Source organism: Stegastes partitus, unplaced genomic scaffold (assembly GCF_000690725.1).
Source record: "Stegastes partitus isolate 25-593 unplaced genomic scaffold, Stegastes_partitus-1.0.2 Scaffold146, whole genome shotgun sequence".
Classification (NCBI taxonomy): Eukaryota; Metazoa; Chordata; class Actinopteri; family Pomacentridae; genus Stegastes; species Stegastes partitus.
Window position 1 is genome coordinate 886,845 of NW_007577877.1, and position 19,749 is coordinate 906,593.

General features: G+C 40.8%; 2 protein-coding genes across 3 annotated transcripts in view; one reads left to right on the forward strand and one right to left on the reverse strand.

Moving 5' to 3' along the window:
• The window catches only part of oxr1a (oxidation resistance 1a), a 75,177-nt gene extending 68,314 nt beyond the window's left edge, over nt 1–6,863 (forward strand). For both annotated transcript variants that reach the window (XM_008279185.1, XM_008279186.1), the window contains 5 exons: nt 679–804; nt 2,509–2,661; nt 2,785–2,880; nt 4,377–4,450; nt 4,773–6,863. In XM_008279185.1, coding sequence (XP_008277407.1) covers nt 679–804; nt 2,509–2,661; nt 2,785–2,880; nt 4,377–4,450; nt 4,773–4,908 — 585 coding nt within the window. In that variant the 3' untranslated portion in view covers nt 4,909–6,863. The remainder of the gene's footprint in view (nt 1–678; nt 805–2,508; nt 2,662–2,784; nt 2,881–4,376; nt 4,451–4,772) is intronic.
• Nucleotides 6,864–8,341: 1,478 nt separating this feature from the next.
• On the reverse strand, nt 8,342–19,050 carry sqlea (squalene epoxidase a). The gene is made up of 11 exons (XM_008279187.1): nt 18,559–19,050; nt 18,008–18,260; nt 15,867–16,044; nt 15,391–15,487; nt 15,161–15,274; nt 14,686–14,857; nt 14,085–14,180; nt 12,093–12,235; nt 11,677–11,773; nt 11,445–11,532; nt 8,342–9,579 (listed from the first exon to the last, which is right to left on the reverse strand). Exons 1-11 carry the CDS (start codon nt 18,835–18,837, stop codon nt 9,387–9,389), a joined length of 1,710 nt encoding a protein of 569 aa, XP_008277409.1. The 5' UTR covers nt 18,838–19,050; the 3' UTR covers nt 8,342–9,386.
• Between the last annotated feature and the right edge of the window lie 699 nt (nt 19,051–19,749).

A 19,749-nucleotide genomic window follows, 5' to 3' on the forward strand; every position in this document is an offset into this window, starting at 1 on the left:
GGCTCTACAATCAGCCTCTGTTATCGAGAAAGATAAATAACCCAAACAGTCCGTTGGTCAGAGAAAATGTCAAACAGTGGAGTGCAAATTATTCATTGAGTTGATTTCCTATTCACTTTGCATTCTCTTCTCCCAGACAGCGTCTCTGCCCGCTCTCTCAGTTCTGCCAAACCAATCCTAGTCATCTGGCATTGGAGAGTGGCGGGAAGATATTCAGCTGTCATCGTCAAATTGTTGGATTATCAGTGTGTTGCAAGCAAACACTGCATTTATAATTTTGGCAGGACAACTTGCTAGATTCAAAATCCCCAAATAGATTAAAAATAAATAAATAAATGTGAGGTGAGGTTGGACTGTGGTTTAAGGCAAGTTTCACAAGGTTAATCCTGTCATCCAGCCTTCACCACCCATGTAGCTAAGCTTTTATGCTTTGTAGAATTTGTTATATACCCCTACATTTTCATATTTCCCTGTCTCATTTAGTGTAAAAAATAATCTTAGCTGATTACAGGTTAAAACCTGCTAATAGGTAGCCTGACTAGTTAAGCCTGTTTTATCAGTAGCCTGAATCTGCAAAACAAAATGGTAGGTTGACGCCAGTACCCATATTGGAACCCTTCCAGTATTAGTACTTCTTGGAGGTTAAACCTCTCCTCTAACAATTATTTGTACTTGTAGATTACCACCAAGGAAGAGGTGAACTCCAAGCATGGTCCATCCATCAAAACTGAGCTGGAGCCGGAGACATTCAAACCGAACCTCAGAGAACCCAGTGATCTCCTGGAGGCCGACCAGATAGAGAAGGTAAAGGCTGCAGCACAAACTTGCTCTGATGTAAAAAGTTATGTACCGTCTGCATCTAAATTTTTATCAAACTTTGAAGGGTAATGTTGGCAATGTTCTAATCTCATGTGCTAATTCTGTAAGCAAATAATTTCAGTGTGGTCAGCACCTGATTAGCGCTGAATAGCTTTCAGCAGTCGCTCGATTTACTCTTGTTAAAATACATTTTGATATAAAAGAAACAGATCTCTGCTGTTTCAGAGATCTACCTGGTCTCTTTTTTAAAAACAGCATTACATTATAAATATATATTAGTTGCCTGATTTCAGTAGGAATCAGTGGCTTTGAAGCATTTGCCACAGACACACTTGGAAGCTGAAAGTGTTGAGAGACGGACTGATTCAGGGTTGGTTTTGTTTATTCTTGTGATTCGCTGACTGTAAGACAAACCTACCTTTTTTCCAGAACTGCTTTACTCTTTAAATAGATATCAGCATGTTCTGTCCAGCCTGTGTGCCATGTGGTAGGCTAAAAAACTGACATGCAAAAAGTGAGGCCATGCTGGTCATTTCACTCTCAAATATTATGCATGGAAAACAAAGTAAGTCATCGGTTTGCTCAGCAACCTTTCAGGCTTGCTTTGCAACAGTGTACTTAGATGTATTCACTGCTGTAAAAACAATTATGCAGCTGCCTGTCCAACAGTTGTTTGGTGGGCAGATGAATACATTTGGCAGAAACAATAGCATTTACAGACAGAGCTGTCAGCATGTAGGTCACATGATGCCACCTCACATCAGCCTTTGAAACAAAAGCTCTGGTTGGTTTGCTGATTTGTGGCAGAGCTACAGGAAACGACATGTACTGTTTTATTTACTACATGCTTAATTATTTAAAATGGATATAGATTGTAGGGAATGTATTTAACACCAGCGTATAGAGTTAGAAACCATCAAAGGGAAAGACAGTACACATGAAACGGCTGTTTCCAAGTCACTAACCTTTCATGTTATTTTAAGATGTGGTGTATGCCTTGCAGGCATCGCAGGTTAGCACACATCTGTAAATGAGTCCCTGTTGGCATATTGACCAACACACTGCCAATACACGGCTTCCTTTAATCACCCTGAGGACAGAGCTCAGAGCTCAGGCCCAGATCACAACAGTGCAGAGGTGAGCCGAGTGGGGCGTCATCTCCTCACGGCTTTGCTTCCAGCCTGCTGATTACGCGACTGCTTCCGTTCTGCCACTGGAGCATGTGCTGTGCTGACAAAGAAGAAGCAAAGGGACTGAGGACTTATTGTAGAGAGAACAGAACATTTAAAGACCTTTGTTTCATATAGTGGTAAAAAGTTGTCACTTTAATGCCATGTTTTAGTCAGTGTCTGTTTTATCTGTCCGTTAAAATGAGGCATACGCTGTGCTGCTCCTCCAGCGCCTTTGTTGGCTTTATCTCCCCATGCACCACAGCCACTGTTAATCCTTCAGTCTGTCAGCGGCAGGCCAGCGGGCTCTCTCAGGGAGTGCTGGACCTCTCTTTCTCTTGAGGCTGCTCTCAGTGCTTGGAGCCCTGTTACTCTTCTTTAAACGCCAGACGGTGTTAAAAGGTCACCGCAGATGTAATTGAGCATTGGTGGCTGTGGCCTTTGTGTTTCATTTTCTTTCACTTTTTTTTTCTTTCTTCCTCCATCCCTGTACATTTTTTTTTATTATTTCCCCCTACAGCTTGCCAGGAATCTCCCACCACGGACCATTGGGTACCCGTGGACACTGGCCTTTGGCACATCAAAGCATGGCATGAGCATTAAGACGCTGTACAGAGCCATGCAGGGCCAGGACACCCCAGTGCTCATGGTCATTAAGGACAGCGACGGCCAGGTAGGCTGCAGATTCAACAGAGAGATGGCACATTATTACACCTTAGTATTTTGTGACAAAATCTTGGTGTGAATTGGTTTCTAAAATCTCCTCCTCAGTTCTTCTGTTTTTTGTCCTCTGCAGGTGTTTGGTGCATTGGCATCTGAGCCCTTTAAGGTCAGCGATGGCTTTTATGGCACAGGAGAGACCTTCCTCTTCACCTTCAATCCTGAGTTTGAGGTACAGTTGCTTTCTCAGTTTAGAGATATTCGGCTGCTGAAAAAATACACATTTTTTTGAACGTTCAATTTTGTCAATAAACAGGATACCTCATGATTAGAAGACATCCAGGAGAACTTAAGTACAATATGTGTGGCTGATTTTGGTTTAAAGGTGCACTAATCAATATTTTTATGATAACAATTGATCAGATGACTACATACACTGCAAAAAGGCTCACTCATAGTGACAAACCCAGAGAGATTTAGCACTCATCTGTGCAGTTCTCCTCAATACTGTAATCCTTTAGCAACGTTGTTGTTGTCTGTAACTTTACTATTTTGGTTCACTGTTACTCATCAGTCTTGCTTCTGTTTTCAGTTAAAAATCTCTGATAAAGCACTCACTGCACTCTGTTCAGCACCAAACAGCAGAAAGGCACAGTTAGCAGTTAACTGATGAATAGACAGGAGCATTTAGCAGCTAAAGAGACACTGATATTCCCCTCATGAGCTGGCAGAGAGAGAAAACAGCTAAAAGGAGAGTGAGTATTGGTCTTACATTTGTCAGGTTGCCAAAAACACAAGTCCAAATGGATTCTAAATGCATGTTTGCTCGCTGTGTAAATAGGCAACTGTTAGCTAACCTTAATATATTCATGTGTGGTGTTTACACCTTGTTTTGCTGTCCCTTAAGTGCCCCTAAAGACATTTAGTAACGCTTTAAGAGATTTTCTTATTTTTTAATCCGGCCAAAATATTTCACACATCAGCAGAGAGAGGCAGCATCTAAACACACAGACACAGAACACACTGAATACAAGTTTGCTTAGACTATCTATAAATACTTACTGTAGACTTTAAACAGCTGTGTCACTTACTTTATATAACATTGCAAAATAAAATGAGACATGACAGCAACTCGATACACAACACAATATGTGCACTGTGCTCCTACTGCATGTGACGCTCATACATGCATGCTGTTTCAATATCTGTTCATTCATCTTCATACATGATAAAAGGGTTTTTATTCCTTTGAAAAGTTTTCTAAGTGACTGAGTGGTATTAAGTGTTTTGTAACTTGCATTCTGGACTCTGCTCTGTTGTGTTTGAATACTGAGCTTTACACTAATTGACTGACCCTCATGGACACTTGAGACGAAGGGCAGCAAATTCAGTGTATCTGGGACAGGCTCATTTCTCTACAAACAACAACTTTACCAACAATGCATTTCAAATGACGCTACAGTTCTTCATGTTAGATTCTACGAATGTCTGACCTCTTTGTCTTTTACTGCGTTGTGTTTAAATTTGACGGATTTATTTAGCGACCAGGTGATGAGCTGTTTCCTTCGAGGCCAGTCCAATATCTCTAAATGAATTATGCGATGTTAATGTTGGATCCTCCCACTGAGGCAAACATGCATGCATTGTGCTCTCATCAAGATAAAGACTATTAGATTAGGTCAGCGTTGAACATGTCATGCAACATGTGCTTTATTGTTTCCTCAACAGGTGTACAAATGGACAGGTGATAACATGTTCTTCATCAAAGGAGATATGGACTCCTTAGCCTTTGGTGGAGGAAGGTGAGTCTATCCCAGCCAACGTAGAGGGAAGGCAGGGGACATTCTGGACAGGTCACCAGTCTATCACAGGGCTACACTTAGAGACAGACAATCAAACACACTCACATTCACACCTTCAGACGATTTACAATCACCAATTAACCTCAACATGTTGCTGGATTATAATATACCTAAACATTTATAATTAAATGATATGACTTAGTAAGTATCTGATCAAAGATGAAGAAAACAGGCTTACATATAGTAAGTGGTTTTTATGAATAATTTCCTAATATGGTCCTTTTAGAATTATGTTAAGATTGTGTATTTTCTTCTTTTCCAGTGGCGAGTTTGGCCTGTGGCTGGACGGAGACCTTTACCACGGCAGGAGTCACTCCTGTAAAACATTTGGGAACCCCATGCTCTCAAAAAAGGAGGATTTCTATGTGCAGGACATAGAGATCTGGGCTTTCGAATAACAAAACAGTGCACCACAGGGAAAAAAAAAAACAAGTCCTGCAAAGGGCAAACCGAGGAGTTCTCCTCCTTTAGAACAATGGCAATGTCCCAAACCTAACTGCACATCACCAGGGCTCCCCAGGCCGGAAGCCAGCTATCGGATGCTTGTCGTGCGTTACTACTGCAGTTATTACGGAGCTTTCTTTTCTTTGTGAAAAATTACCTATGTGTGTATCTTGTTACAGCCTTGTGCAGCGTCTTTGCAGCGTAGGGGGAGTGTGTAAAGAAGCAGTGAAAAGGCAGTAAGATGAGGCTGTGTCAGACGGATGAGGAGAGGGGAGCAGGGCAGGGACCATCGGGCCTTGAAGAGGACCATCGGAGCTCCTCTGTACAGAGAGGTGGTGAAGATGATGGCGGCTGAGGTTTGGGACTGCTGCGAGAAGAGAGAACTGCCCTACTGGTCCAGATTGTGCATCAGAACTTTACAGAACCTCAAGGAGTCCCCCTGCACCCTCTCAGACCCCCCCGAGAACTTTGTTCATTCAGTTGGATGTTACTCACTGTGCTGTCAGCCTTGACGGAGAGAGACCCAGTTAGAGGGAGAGACAGGAGACAAAAGCTGAACACATTCCATTACTCTTGGTGATGGTGGAGTGTCAAAATACAAGTGGTGATTTGTGGTAAACACACACACGTACAAAACACATCAGCAGCAGAATACGATGACACTAAACTCAGAGAAGAGAGAATATTTGCTGTGTGTGTAGTGAGGGTGGGGGGTTAGTCTTTTTACAGTACAGTACAGTTTTGGGTTGTCCTCTGAGGCTTAACTTATAGAGTATTGTGTATTGTAGTCCTCCTGTTGTTCACTGTCATAGCACACCATCTGAAAGCACATAGCTATAATCAGACCACCCATCGTCGTAATGTTCTGTTCAGTGGGTGTACGTGTGAGTCCAGCTAACACCAGCTCCTCTCACAGGATGCTGGCTGTACTGTTTGTAGACAGTAACGTGTTGCAATAGATTTGTGGAATATGCAAATAACTGTCCTGTGACCTCAAATAACCCACAGGTCGTGGCACTTTTGCCTCCGCCTGTCGCTCTTTCAAGAGAGAAACTTGTAAAGCTTTTACGTCTTGATACACAATTGCTTTTCTGGGTATCATTTGAAAAGCCTGAGACGTGGTTAACTGTTTTACATGCATATATGACAATTATATATTGGTATATATGATTATATATGGGTTTATATAATCATATATATTTTGCTGTTGAGTGTGACAGTGATATATTTGTGCTGATATTTCAGCTGTTACTATATAATGTATATTACCCTGTAAATTAATGTTAAAATAGTAGATTTGTTCCTATATATATATATATAAATACATAATGCTATATAAATATATATATATATAAAATAAAGTGTGGATTGGTGGGTTGCTTCTAGCACTTTAATCTGGTGTAAAAGCGTCAAGGCCAGGTTCTTAGATTCTCTTAGCAGTAGCTGTACAGTACTTTTTTTGTTTAGATCATTAAGATGTTAACTGTTAGTAGAAAGCTTGCTGCTACCACTATCAACAGGGGTCTACCCTAATGCTCTGTGTCTAAAAAGGAGGATTACTCAAAGAAAGGAAGGGGGGGTTGAATGTGGTTCTACAGCAGCAGGCCTCGGTTTCTCTCCGCACGCAGCCGTCAGGTGAGTCTGAGCAGGTACAGGTAGGTATGCAGGCAGACTGACCTCTGATAGGCAGGGGATGGCTGGTGAAGGGAAGTGTGTACAGTACGTGACCCTCCCCCTCCCTCATGGAGCTTTCCTCCCCCCCTTTTCTGGTCTTCCACACCAGTATTTGTGTCCTTGTGGAAAGTCACAAAGAATAATATGGATAATTCTTCCAGTTATTTCACCAGAATACAATGTATCAGTCATGTATAAATAACAATAAAGCTGAATTAATTGTTGTAACCTGGGATATATCTGAGTTTGTGATGCTTTCATTTACTTACTTCTTGATATTGAGCTTCTTATTTGCTATATTCTTTGCCGTGGCGATGGACAGTGATCTGGTAAAACTTAGCCAGTAATCAGTGGTTTCTCCTGCACAGAGTAACGACTACCTTGGTTGTTATCAGTAGTTGTTATGTGGAGTCTGGAATTTGACACTGCTGTAATTATACTTCAGCAGTAACTAAAGAAATAACTGACACATGCACAAATACATCATAATTGTGAAAGTGCCCATGATCATAGTTCACCATCGTGGGTGTGAACTCTTTATAACAAATAAGACTTCTGTCACAAGCAAGATGTATGTTTTTAGGTTGTTATTTGTCTCTGCAAGTACTTGTAGATTCTCGGGGCCCTGCTGTGACCACAGACTGAAAGCTGTATTTATTGTTTCATGACTTTAAAACCTACAACTTCCCAAGTGTTAGTGTTCTTACATTCGTGGACATAAGTGCTGTAGTAGAAGATTCAAATACCGAATTTACTGATAAAATCTCAACAAGTTTTACTGTAAATGTTCCTGAGATGAATTTAAAGCACAGCAGAGTGATTGAATCCAGTCTATTGGGAGGTGAAGCGGTAACAGCAGGATGATCAGTCCTCCCATTGTGAGTGAGTGCCATCTACTGGTCATATTTGTTAGTATTTTAACTCCCTTTACTCACTATAAATTTAATAAAGAAGATACAGGTAATGGTAGATTACTGAGTACTTTTACTTAAGGTTGTACTTAATTACAATTTTCAGGTACTTGTGCTGTGAGTATTCCCATTTTCTGCTACTTTAGGCTTCCACTTGACTACATTATAGAGCTAGATATTGTACTTTCTATTCCACATGTATTTGACTGCACAACTTACCATTTACTTTTTAGATGATAATTTTATACAATTAATGATCTAACAACCCTGTTGAATACAAAACATTGTGAAAGTTGTTTACCATCTTTTCAATTTCCATCTTTTTCTTAGAAAAAGTATGTATAGTTGTGAACACGTCAGATATCCATGAAAAATAGTGATTTTTCACTCTGAGCTTCTCACAAAATTTAATTTTGTTCAAATGATCAAATTCTGTTTTCCCATGTTATATCATCTGACGAGCCATCAGACTGATCTGGATATAAAATTGCATCTGAAGTAGTTCAAACTAGCTCCACCTCCAATTGTAACATGCTGCTGATACACTGATTCTTCTCTATTAATCCAATTATTTCATCATCATCTTGATCAGTGTTACTTTAATGTTTTGTGTTTAGCTGCTAATACTTGTGTACCTGTACTTACACATTTTAAATGTAGGACTTTTACTTCTAATTAATTATTACACTGCTGTATTGATACTTTCGCTTTTACTTCTTCAGTCTCTGAAAATTGTCATGTTGATATTTTTAAAAAATGATCTAAAGATGAGTTGCTGTACAGATGTAGATGAACTGACACATAGATCTTGTCACTGTTTATTTAAACAGCTCATTGAGCCCAACGCAGGCACACACAGACAAACAGCAGTTCAGGAATCTGTGGTGATCGAACACTTCAGGATCGTTTGTCAGCTTCAGACTAAAAAACACCTGAGCTTCATCCAGTGGCTTGGTCCTGATGTGAGCAACGATCTTTCTATGTCTGGTCCCCATCAAACCCAAATGCCCCCCCAGGCAGCCATGCTGCGTCAGGTCTTCACTGACATCCAGCAGGACTAAAATAGTCCAGGGTTCATCCTCGGGTTTTGGGATTACAGTCTTGATACATGTAGCTGCACAGTCAGTTTGTTTCAGACTGAGCATAGAAATCAAAATGCATTACAAGAAGTTCTTTATCACAATATAGTGTAGAGCAACAATATTGGGACACAGATCAGGGTCACTAGGGGACAAGAAGTGTTTGACTTAATCAAATAAAGTAATGGAGATCTTTTGCTCAGCAAAAACGGGCTCAAAATGCACTGTAACAAAAATGAAGAGTATTTTTGTTTGAAATACCATGAAAAGATATTTTAGGCAGCATGCTGCCTGCATCATCAGTGCTTTAGATTTAAAATTGGACTTTGATCATTAGTACAGAAGCATCATCACATTAAACATAGTCCACATCAGCTAAACATAACAATATACAGCAGAAAAGTGGATTTATCTCAAAATGACTTGGATGAAATTCAGCTGCCATGTTTCACATGGCTGTTCTGTTTGGCAGGAATAACTCCTAAGCTAATAAGTAAATGTACCCTGCAGTCTTGTAGACAGGGCAGACTGTGGGTGAGCACAAACAGTGACACCAAGGCATCATAGAGACATACGTCCACACTGAAAGAAGGCATGAAGTCAGACAATCTTCAGTAAGGCTGGGACATTTTCTAGAAAATGTTCAAAATGCTGGTTGAAAGTTCCTTTTACAGCAAGAAGGCCATTTTGTGAATGTTTTGTGCTTCCTCCTATTAAATCTGTTAAGACTTCACAGAGTTTGGTCTTTGTGTCCGAATGCAGTGTTGTTTAGTAGACCAGGTACTTGAGTTCAGAGTAGATGAGTGGAAGCATGACTGTGCAGGCTCGGTACAGGATGGCTCCGCTCTTTAACAAAGCTCGAGGTTTGGTGCTCCAGGATTCAGACTTGAAGTTGACGTAGATTGCGTACAGTGCAACAGCGAAGAAGTGTCCAATAAGGGTCATTGGTTTGGGTGTCAACCTGAAAATAGATAAAAACGTCAAAATGTTTATTGTCATGTTTAAGCAGGAAATTTAACAAAAGATGGAAAAAGAAAAAAAAAATCTAAAGCCTGAAAAGTTTGCCACTGCTCACCCGACTAGGATGCAGCTAGCACAAAAACAAGCGCTCCTCCTCCTGCTCACCCTTGTAATCCCACTCACCTGTTCACTCCCATTGTTCATTACAAACAAAGACCTTCAGCTCAACACTTCAACCAAAGACACCACTGGTATGATAAATATAATGGATAATGTTGCCTGTGATAGTTCATCTGTCTACATTTTTGCTGTTGGGTTGATGCTGTATGTATGTTTTAATTGTTTGTTTGGGGGTATTGCTGTGCTTTGTTTGGTATATCGGTTTCACTTGGTATTAAGTTAAAGTTAGTCAGTTGGTTAATAGTGTTTCATTTTATTTAAAAGTAATTCAGTAAAAACATCCATCCATCCATCCATTATCTATACACCGCTTAATCCTCACTAGGGTCACGGGGGGAGGCTGTTGCCTATCCCAGCTGACTTAGGGTGAAGGCAGGGGACACCCTGGACAGGTCACCAGTCTATCACAGGGCTACACTTAGAGACAGACAACCAAGCACACTCACATTCACACCTACGGACAATTTAGAATCACCAATTAACCTCAACATGTTTTTGGACTTGTGGGAGGAAGCCGGAGAACCCGGAGAGAACCCACGCTGCACGGGGAGAACATGTAAACTTCACACGCACCGGCGACATTCTTGCTGCGAGGCAACAGTGCTAACCAACTGCACCACCTTGCAGCCCCTAGTAAAAACATTAGTTGATTAAAACTACTAATTATATTAAAGATAAGTTAAAACACAATTTAAAAATGGATTTTGAGTTCAGAATAATTTGTTAAAATATGTTTAATGATGATCATGATTTAATTCATCGTATGATTTCAGTATATTTAAAATATTTGGTAAAATGTAAAATAATCTAACTTTTTTAGTTCATGTTATGCAAAATTTAATTTAAAACAACTCACTGGAAATATTTCACTGGAAAGAACTGGTTAAAAAAGTCATTCATCTCGTCATTATCATAGTCTCATATGTACTTTTTGTCCATTGTAGGTAATCAACCTACTCCTGTACCTGTTCTACTATTGGAATAAATATTGAAAATGGAGTTGAGTTTTCCCAGTGTCCTTTTGTCCAAAGTCAGGCCTTTTCAAGTTGGGGCAGGAGCTGAAGGAACTTTTAAAAACTTGACATTTACTGTCATGGATTTAATCTCATATTTCAAAGAGTAGTTTGACATTTTAGAAATGGAATGAATGCCACCCTCATGTCTGAATGCTAAATATGAAGCCACAGCCAGTAGTTAGCTTAGCACAAAAACTGGAAATGGGAAAACTGCTAGCCCACACTGCTAACTGCTCCCAGCAAAAAACATTAGAGAAAAAAAAGGTAACAATTAAAGTACATTTTTGTTTCACTTTTACGCTATTTCTAGCTTAGCATGACAAGTGGAAGCAATGGCAAACAGCTAAACGGCTCTGTAAGAAGCTAATAAAATCAGCCTGATGGCACCTATAAAGCTAACTAATTAGCATAGACTATACATGTACAAAACCCAACATGTAAAAAAAAGTAGTGTTTTGATTTTGCAGGCATTACGTGCTGGACTATTTCTTGACCAGTGCTTTAACTTGTGCAACCCCAACCCTAACCCTGGACAGAAACAAGCCTTCTCTCCGGGTGTGTTTCCCAAAATGCCAAAACTATTCAACTAATGCAAGACTGCTCTCCATTAAGACATATTTGTAAAATCATTTCTAATCTGTAGTTGTGAAGGACACCATTCAATGCTCACACTGAGAGAAGTCCAATAGGCCCGGCGATGCATTCTCCACCAAGCTTGAAGTACTGGAAGCAGGCCTTCCTTAGCTCATGAAGAGAATCTGGTGAACACGACACATGGACATGATGAGAATGAAAATGAGAAACTATTGCATGATTTGACTTTTGTCCAAATTGTAAACATCAATCATCGTATGTGCCTGTGTTCCATGTGGTGTTAAATGCAGAGGCAAGTAGAGACTCACTGTCAGTGGCTGCAAACAGCTCATACAGGGCCTGGGCCAACACGTTCACCACAAAAGAATGTGATGACTTGCGTTCCCAGTGGAATTTTTTCTTTGCCTATTGAGGAGAAGAAGAAAAAAAAAAGCGGAGTGTAATATTGCACACTAGTCTGCAGTCTCACCTACAGCAGAAGAAATAAAAGGACAAGGCAATGTGATGCAGTAGAGACTCTAAATATAGCTCTTGCTTGCGTTCATACACAACCAGAAAAATCAATGGCGCTTCCTCTGCAGGCACTGTACACAGGCCTCACCTTTTTATTTTATAGATTGGACAATTTTTCAATGGTCATTTGTATGCAGTCAAAGGTGTTCTAATCCTGACAAGCAAATGTCTGGGGGAAAACACTGAATAAGTCAGGGGTGAGGTAGTTCACCTGCAGCATGGCCCTGTCATCGTACAGGTCTGGGATGTTACTGAGCAGACTCCTCCAGATGCGAACGTCGTTGAGAGCAACACTCATCCCTCCTCCCGTCAGAGGATGCCTCATGTTGTAAGCATCGCCCAGGAGAACAACACCTGCAAACGACAGACTGCTGTTTGTCTCCTAAATCACCATTTGTTCTTCATTTATCCTCAGCATTTACCGTCATCTGCCTAACACAGTGAACTGAGGAGGATGACAGCCAGAGGATTAATGTGAGCATTCTTCTGTGCATTGATTTCTACTGTTTTGACAGTAAACACATTATGGGACTGTTAAAGTACACCATCACATCACAAGTGTATTCACTTTCTTGCCTTTATTTAAATTTTTCTGCATTTGACTACAATTCCACATTATCCTTTTAGCGTTTTGTAAATCAAGTAGTCAGAGGAAACTAGACCCATGCATCTCCCCGTGGCTCCATTTTTAGGCTTTAGAAAATCTACCCTTGATGGGAGACTTTAGCCAATCACAGCTCTTTGAGCAGGTAAGAAAGTATAAATAGCACCAACAAAGTCCATAGTGACAGTAATATATGGTGGTGTAACGAGTTACACGCATGAGATTTAATTCCCAGCTGAAGCCACAAATGAATACTGAAGGTTTTTTTTTTAGCTCTACTACCTTTGAATGATTGAAACACTCATCTAATGGAGGGGTTGAAAACAGACAGGGCCTTAAAATTCTTACCTCGATTTCTGCCAAACTCAGCTTTGAGTTGACTAAACTTATTTGGTTGTTACATATTATTTGGTTAATCCCTAAAAATGAAAACAATTTTTGAGTGTTTGCCAGAAAACCTTACAGTGACAGTGATAGTGTACTCCATTTTAACTGGGATGTCAGAATTACCAAGTTCCCAGTTGGAAATTTCAAATGGAAATTACATTTTTGGAAAGTCACAATGTTACAAGCTCTGTCCTCAAAATCCAAGATGGCTGCTCAGGGTGAATGTCCAGTAATGTATTACTAGAGCATTTAACCTGTCGTACTGTCGTAGTATAATATGTATTGTTTATTAGCACTTCTGTCTTATTTGTGTCTCATTAATCAGTTGTACACCCAGTACTTTCCAGCCTCTGTCTGTGGACATGTTGCTACATTGGTTGTATGCAAAAATACAAAATACTGCATGATGCATTGTTTTCAGCTAGTATTGCTAACAATGGCTAACAAAGGTGTTACATCTGAAGTAAGTTGGCATTATTTTTGAGAGCACCAGTAGGTTTAGCTACCTTTGGACAGAGCCAGGCTGTCTGTGTCCCCCTGTTTTCAGTCTCTGTGCTAAGCTAAGCTAACAGTGTAACAGGTTGCAGCGTCATAACTTAGCTTAGCATGCTAACTCAAAAACAGGAAAACATCGAGCCTGACTCCTGTGAAACACAGCCCAAAGTATGTGTGAAAACTTATCACTTTAATCCTAAAAACCTAAAGTGTAAAAATGACAAAACACCTTTAGACAGAGCTAGAGTCAGCTGTTTCCCCCCTTTTTCACTTCCTTGTGCTAATCTATGCTAGCCGGCAGCTAGCTGTAGCCTTATTTCTACCATGCAAAGATGAATTGTATCAGTATTAACATCTTGCTCCCTGCAAGAAAGAGTTTTACCCAACATATTGAACTATTCCATTAAATGTCAGTAGTAGTCAATCAAAAACATGTATTTTTTAATATATCCATAAAATAAAGTTGTATTAAAGTTGAAGAAAACCTTGTCAAGAGCATGCATTTTCTGCTAGTTTTCAATTTAACTTAAAACACTGACTAATTGCAAATTAGATTATGGCCAGGTAAGTTCTATAATTAGTTTCATTATACAGTAATGACAAAAACGAGACCCTACTTTTCCTAGACATGCATCATACTGCACACAAGCCGGAATCGGTTCAATAGATTCTCTTAAGCCACCTCCAACCAGAAATCAGTCAATAACACTTCAGTACCTGGCTTGTTGACAGGGGAGGGAGGGAGGAAGCTGGCAGGCATGGACCTGAGTCGATCGTTCTGCAGCGCCACCATGAAAGGCTCCTTTAAATGCTCTGACGGGAAGAGAGAAAGAGAGAGCGCAGGAGGTCGATCACTCAGCTGGCTGTGTGGATGAAAACCCAAAGGTGCACGCTGGGCACATGCAAAAGAAAAAACCTTTTCTTTTGGTGTCTGAATGTACATTTATCAATGTATCAGTGTGACTGACTCCAGCATTCCAGCTGGACCTCTGTCAAGGTTATTGGAGCGGTTGCTTTGATACTCTGGCTTTGATATTTCAGCTGAATAGCAGAGCGCACCATGAAAGTCAAATCCTTCAACTGCAACTTCCCTGGAGGTGCACACACCAGCACACGCAGCAGTCTGGATGTCTTCACGCCTACTGCCACTTTTGGCATCTTTGCTTCATGATTGTGATCTTTAAATAACGTTGATTTGTCACACTACAGATGTTCCTCCTCAGGCCAAAGGTCATCTTTCATCAAGGAATATTATTACACTAGAATACAACCTTTAAGAGGCACTTTCAACATAAAGTCAGTCCAGTCTGACATTTACCTGGCAGCTGTGGGTATATTTTCTCAGCCATGTACTCGGGCAGGTTGCGAGGCATCTCCCCCCTGACATCCACGAGCACTCTGGTGTGTGAGGAGGAGATCTGGTAGATGAGCACTGGGCTGGGGTTGGCCAGCACCAGCTCAGCATGGTTGGCTTTAAACTGAGGACAGTCCTGGGTAAAAGAGCAGCGATAACAGATTTTAGATTAGTTTACAGGGTGATTTATTGCATTGTAGACAGTCTAATAATGCATGTGTATTAGTTACTTTTCTTGGATGTTTGAAACAGCATATGCTAAGAGTTTGACACTGAGCTTAGGGTGTGTATTTGCTGGCAATATTTGTCTGTCTTGTGTCCTATCCAACTGACAAACATTTGCATATTCATAAATTCTGGATTTTTCCGACAGGGACAAGAAATAGATGTCATTATAAAAATTTCTAACCAGTGAAATGAACTGTGCTGCTCTTCCTACCTTCATAAGGCATCCAACAAAGTGAGAGGAGACACGAGCTTTCCCAGACACCAGACTCTTTCTGAATTTGGAGAAACAGCCGTCAGCCACCACAGTCAGAGCTGCATGGACCTCCTGCAGGACATGCATCATCACAAAGCCACCGTGTTAAATACACTGTTTCTTTCAATGAGAGCATAGAGAGGAGGATCAGAAAGAAGAGTATATAAGTATGAGTTTCCTCCTCTCACCCTGATGTCTCCAGTTTCTTTATCCTTGTATTGGACTCCGGTTACACAGCCGTCCTCTTCCTGCAGACTGGTCACGGTGCCTTCTACGAATGTGACACTGGAGGTCGCAATTTAACAGTTAGAAACATCCTTTCTACATGCAAGAAGAACATAGTAGGAAGTGAAATATATGTCTATTTGACGAGTGGCCTAATGAGTAGATTACATATCTGTGTACACAGGCAACCACATGTAAGCAAACAGTACATTATGAACACAGTCCATTACACGTAACTGCCTGAAAAGCACAACATGTTGGAGCATACACGAAGTGAACCTTGTGTGGTTTTTTAAATTACATTTTTTTTGTTTAAACTAGTCACATACTTTGGTTTTGTAGGACAGATTTTAAGCAATCCCTCTTCTTATAACTCTCATTTTCTCTAAAAAACAATGTTGTTCATAAAGTTGCTTTTGCCTCCTACGGTTCTGCTCACTTTGGTTCTGCCATGGCGGTTCTCCTCAGGCCTGTGATGAATCGACCGTGGTGGAAAGCGCGTCCACACTGGATGCTCTCCTCCTCCTGAGGGTAGGGAACCTCCACCTCTGAGCCACTCTCGATGTCGTGGATCACGTAGCCATTGACCAGATGGGCGTCCAGACCCTCGACTGAACCTGAAGCCAAACACAGAGCAACAGGCTACGTTTACACAGTGCATATTCATTATTTATTCAGTCTGACGATGACATGGAACAGAGACTAAGAGCTGCTGCACTGAGACATTTTTAGTTTACACTTATAGCTGGTGTGTTTGGAAACTAGGTTCTCATTTAGAATTTAAAATAAAGGTTTATTAGCTTAAATAGTGCTTGGTTTGAAAGTTTGAAAGTTTGAACTGACTGGCACATCAACATGTTATTGTTTAAAGGTTAGTTAAAGCCTATGTTTTCATATGTATTCATGCATATGAATGTGTATGTATCACCTAGCATCATAGAAATGTAAGTATTTAATTTACTGTCCCATTTCTTTTTTTGATACCATTTTGCAACTTTTTCTGACTTATAAGAAATGAGATATTGGACTCCAGCTCAGACTGGTGCCTGAGGAAATGCAGACGTCACTAATACTCTCTGGTCATGTTCAAACATTTTTGAAGGATGTATTTCATGTCCTTAAAGATGTTCCTCATGACTCCCCAAAGATCCAAAAGTAATCAGTCCTTCTATGTGAACTTTTGTAGATCTTTGGGGGAAACAGATAGAATGTATTTTCTGCAAATCCTATTAAGGGGCCACCATAAAGTGTATTACAGTTAGGTTTGGATATGAAAAGTCTGGGAGCTGTATGAGACGGCATAAATTACATATTAGATTTAAGGCTTCAGAAATTTAAAGAGCCTGGGCATGGCCTTATTAATGCAATAATATTACTTTAAAATGCTGGAGTGAGGCTATTTTCTGGGTAAATTCTGCATAAATCTGCATGTATTTTTGGAATATAAAGTATCATCTAACAGAAAGATTCTCATTGCATTAGAGGAGACTTTTCAAAAAGCATAGGTTAGAAGTTTTTATAGTAATAAACTGGAGAAACAGTTGTAAGCACAGTGAAATCAACCAACCACATATGATGGATGATTAACAGAGCCACTGGATCCCCTCACAGTAGAAGTGACGCATTGAGGCCTTTATCCTTCTCTTGGTGTCTCACCACACAGTGCACCAATTGACAACAATATGGTGAAGGATGACTCATCTGAACGTATTCCTGTTTTTCACATCTCTGTGGGTTTTACACCACTTAGGACCCAAACGTGTGTCCGTCTTTGTAATGAAGGATTTCTGCACTGCAGGCCTGCTGTAAAACCCCTCTCTGTGTGTGATTGCTGACTGTTCTTGCCAACAGGCTGGTCATGTCCTGACATTCTCAGGCACCTTGCTCTAATTAAAACACGACAGCTGAGCTGAAGCTCCTGCCATCTGTGGCCCAACAGCGAAGCCTCTTTTAAAGTCTTTAGATGTTTTTCCTCTTGCCGTCTTGATACAAGCCCAGAATCAACTGGACCTTCTCAGTTTTTCTACATTACAGACAGGGCATGGCTGAAAGCAGTGCACCTGTGTTTGTCCTCTCATTTCTTCACTTTTCCTTTCATTTGTCACCCCTCTTATATGAAGTGTGCATGTAGACAAACAGAAGTCCCTGGAATATCTGCGTTCAAGTCAAATGTATTTCTCCAAATCATGAAATATTCATGGATGAATAATCTGCAATCAGGTTTAAAAGATTTGATTGACAGCACTGGCACCATTAGAAAACAGCCAAACTGTCACCAGACTGTGAGTCAGATGTTGCTGAGCTCTGATTGGTGCACAGTGCCATCACCTTTCCCAGCTGAGCCCTGCCCACTTCAAACCAGTGGCAGCAGCACAAACAAAACAAAAAACAGAAACCTTTACTGTGAGAACTCTGTTTTCGTGCAGGAACTCACTACTAACAGCAGCAATCTATAGAGGAAAATAACATTTAGAGGGCTTTTAGCATCTGAATTATTCTGCACTTTCCTATGAGGCAGGGCTCCCTCACAGTTTGTACATCAGGACAGAGTATATTTGCAGAGGACTTGCAATAACTGACCTTCCAGTCCCAGGTCTCTGAGCGCTCTGTACCCTCCAGGCTGCAGCAGCTCCCCCACTATCCTGTCGGGCTCCTTTAGGTCCCTCTCCACCACCGTCACCTTCCTCCCATCGCGGGCCAGGACAGCTGCCATGGCTGAGCCCAGGACCCCGGCCCCAACTATCACCACATCTGGCTCTGGGGCCACAGACGAGCTGCAGGCTGAGGCACCGGATGAGGCACTGGACTCTGTTCCCACTCTTCTTCTTGTTCTCTGGAAATAAAGTAGCAGAAAGGCTTATATTCATGTACATTTTTACACTCCATCAAATAATCAAATAAGGATTCTGCAGCAGGTCTTGAATACATAAACATGAAGGTTTAGTGCATTTAAATGAATGAATGAAGCTTTCAGACTCTCTGAAGGCTGTATACATAAAAGAAAAGTTTAAAATATATAATAAATGAGTGGAACTGAATGGAAAACTAATCATATCTTGGCTCTTTTATCTGCCTGTGTCTTCCTTTGTTCATATAATTAGTCTTACAGGAGTCCATATGAAGAGTCTTACCTTTTTACAGCTGCTCTCTGCTTTCTCGCTCCTCTGTGTTGCAGTTGGAGGGATTAGGTGGTTGATAACAGGTAAAAAAGACAAGACGCTCAGCGGCAAATTAAGTACCTGAGAGACTCTGAGCTTCTGGCCATGAAAGTACCTGATATATGAGAGCAGCAGGCCGGCAGTGAGCAGGAAGGCTGCGGCCGTCACCAGGTCTCTCTGAGCCAAACTCAGGACTGTGTCGGATTTTTTGTAAAGGTAAGTGAAGCTTGCTATTCCCAGGAAAGTCCACATCTTTTTGAATTTAAAAAAAAAAAGGCAAACTGGTGGTAAAATTGATAGTAACAAAGAAATTTTCGTCAGGCGGAAAAAAAAGAAATCAAACAAGGAAATAAACTGCAAATAATAATAATTGTGAATAATTTCTGAAGTTTCTCCAGAAAACAGTTAGTCGGCGCTCAGCCAGCGGTTCTCCTGAAACTCATGGTCACCGGTTCGCAGACGGTCGGAGGGATGCTGCTGAATATTTTATGATAATGAGAAAGACGGACAACTTTGCATTCGCAGGCTTCACATCCCGCCTCCTCCGCGGCTCAACAAACCAATCAGGAGCGACGTGCCGGTGAGCAGAGCTCACGCTATACGCTGATTGGACAGTCGCACCGGCACTGGGCCTCCGCCTGGCCGCTGATTGGTCGGCCGTCCGGCAGGCTGGTAGTATGATGTGATGTCAGTAGAAAGGTGCGTGTTTTATTTCTTTAGAGTCCAGAGGCTGAATGAGAGCAGAGATAGTTGATGTCTGACAGGAGAAGTCACTCTGTGGAGCAAACCGGTGCCGCCGTTTGGACCACGTGTCAAAAAACATACAGTCGTCCTCAAATGTATTCATACCTTTCCATTAAAGAAAAGGAAAATTCATTATAATAAATAATATAACAAATAAACAAAAAATTGCTTAAAAAAATAAATAAATAAATAAATAAATAAATAAATATATATATACACATAATGTAGTGAAATAAGACATTGCTTTTGCATTGTGGTTGAAAGGAATAATAATAAAAATAAAAATAAAAAAAACTGTCTGGGACAAATTAGAGCACTTTGCTGATGAGCAGTGGGCCAAAATCAAAATACCTGTCAACAGGTGCAGAAGTCTGATTGAGAGTTACAGAAAACCCTTGATTGCAGTGATTGGCTCAAAGG

What these genes read in the sequence shown, in the direction of transcription:
- sqlea (XM_008279187.1), bottom strand. Translation starts at nt 18,837, where the DNA reads ATGTGGACTTTCCTGGGAATAGCAAGCTTCACTTACCTTTACAAAAAA. An exon ending in TTGTTGGATGCCTTATGAAG is followed by an intron (nt 14,858 to 15,160) that starts GTAGGAAGAGCA and finishes TCTTTTACCCAG; the next exon opens with GACTGTCCTCAGTTTAAAGC. An exon ending in CTCCCCTGTCAACAAGCCAG is followed by an intron (nt 12,236 to 14,084) that starts GTACTGAAGTGT and finishes TGTCGTTTGCAG; the next exon opens with GTGTTGTTCTCCTGGGCGAT.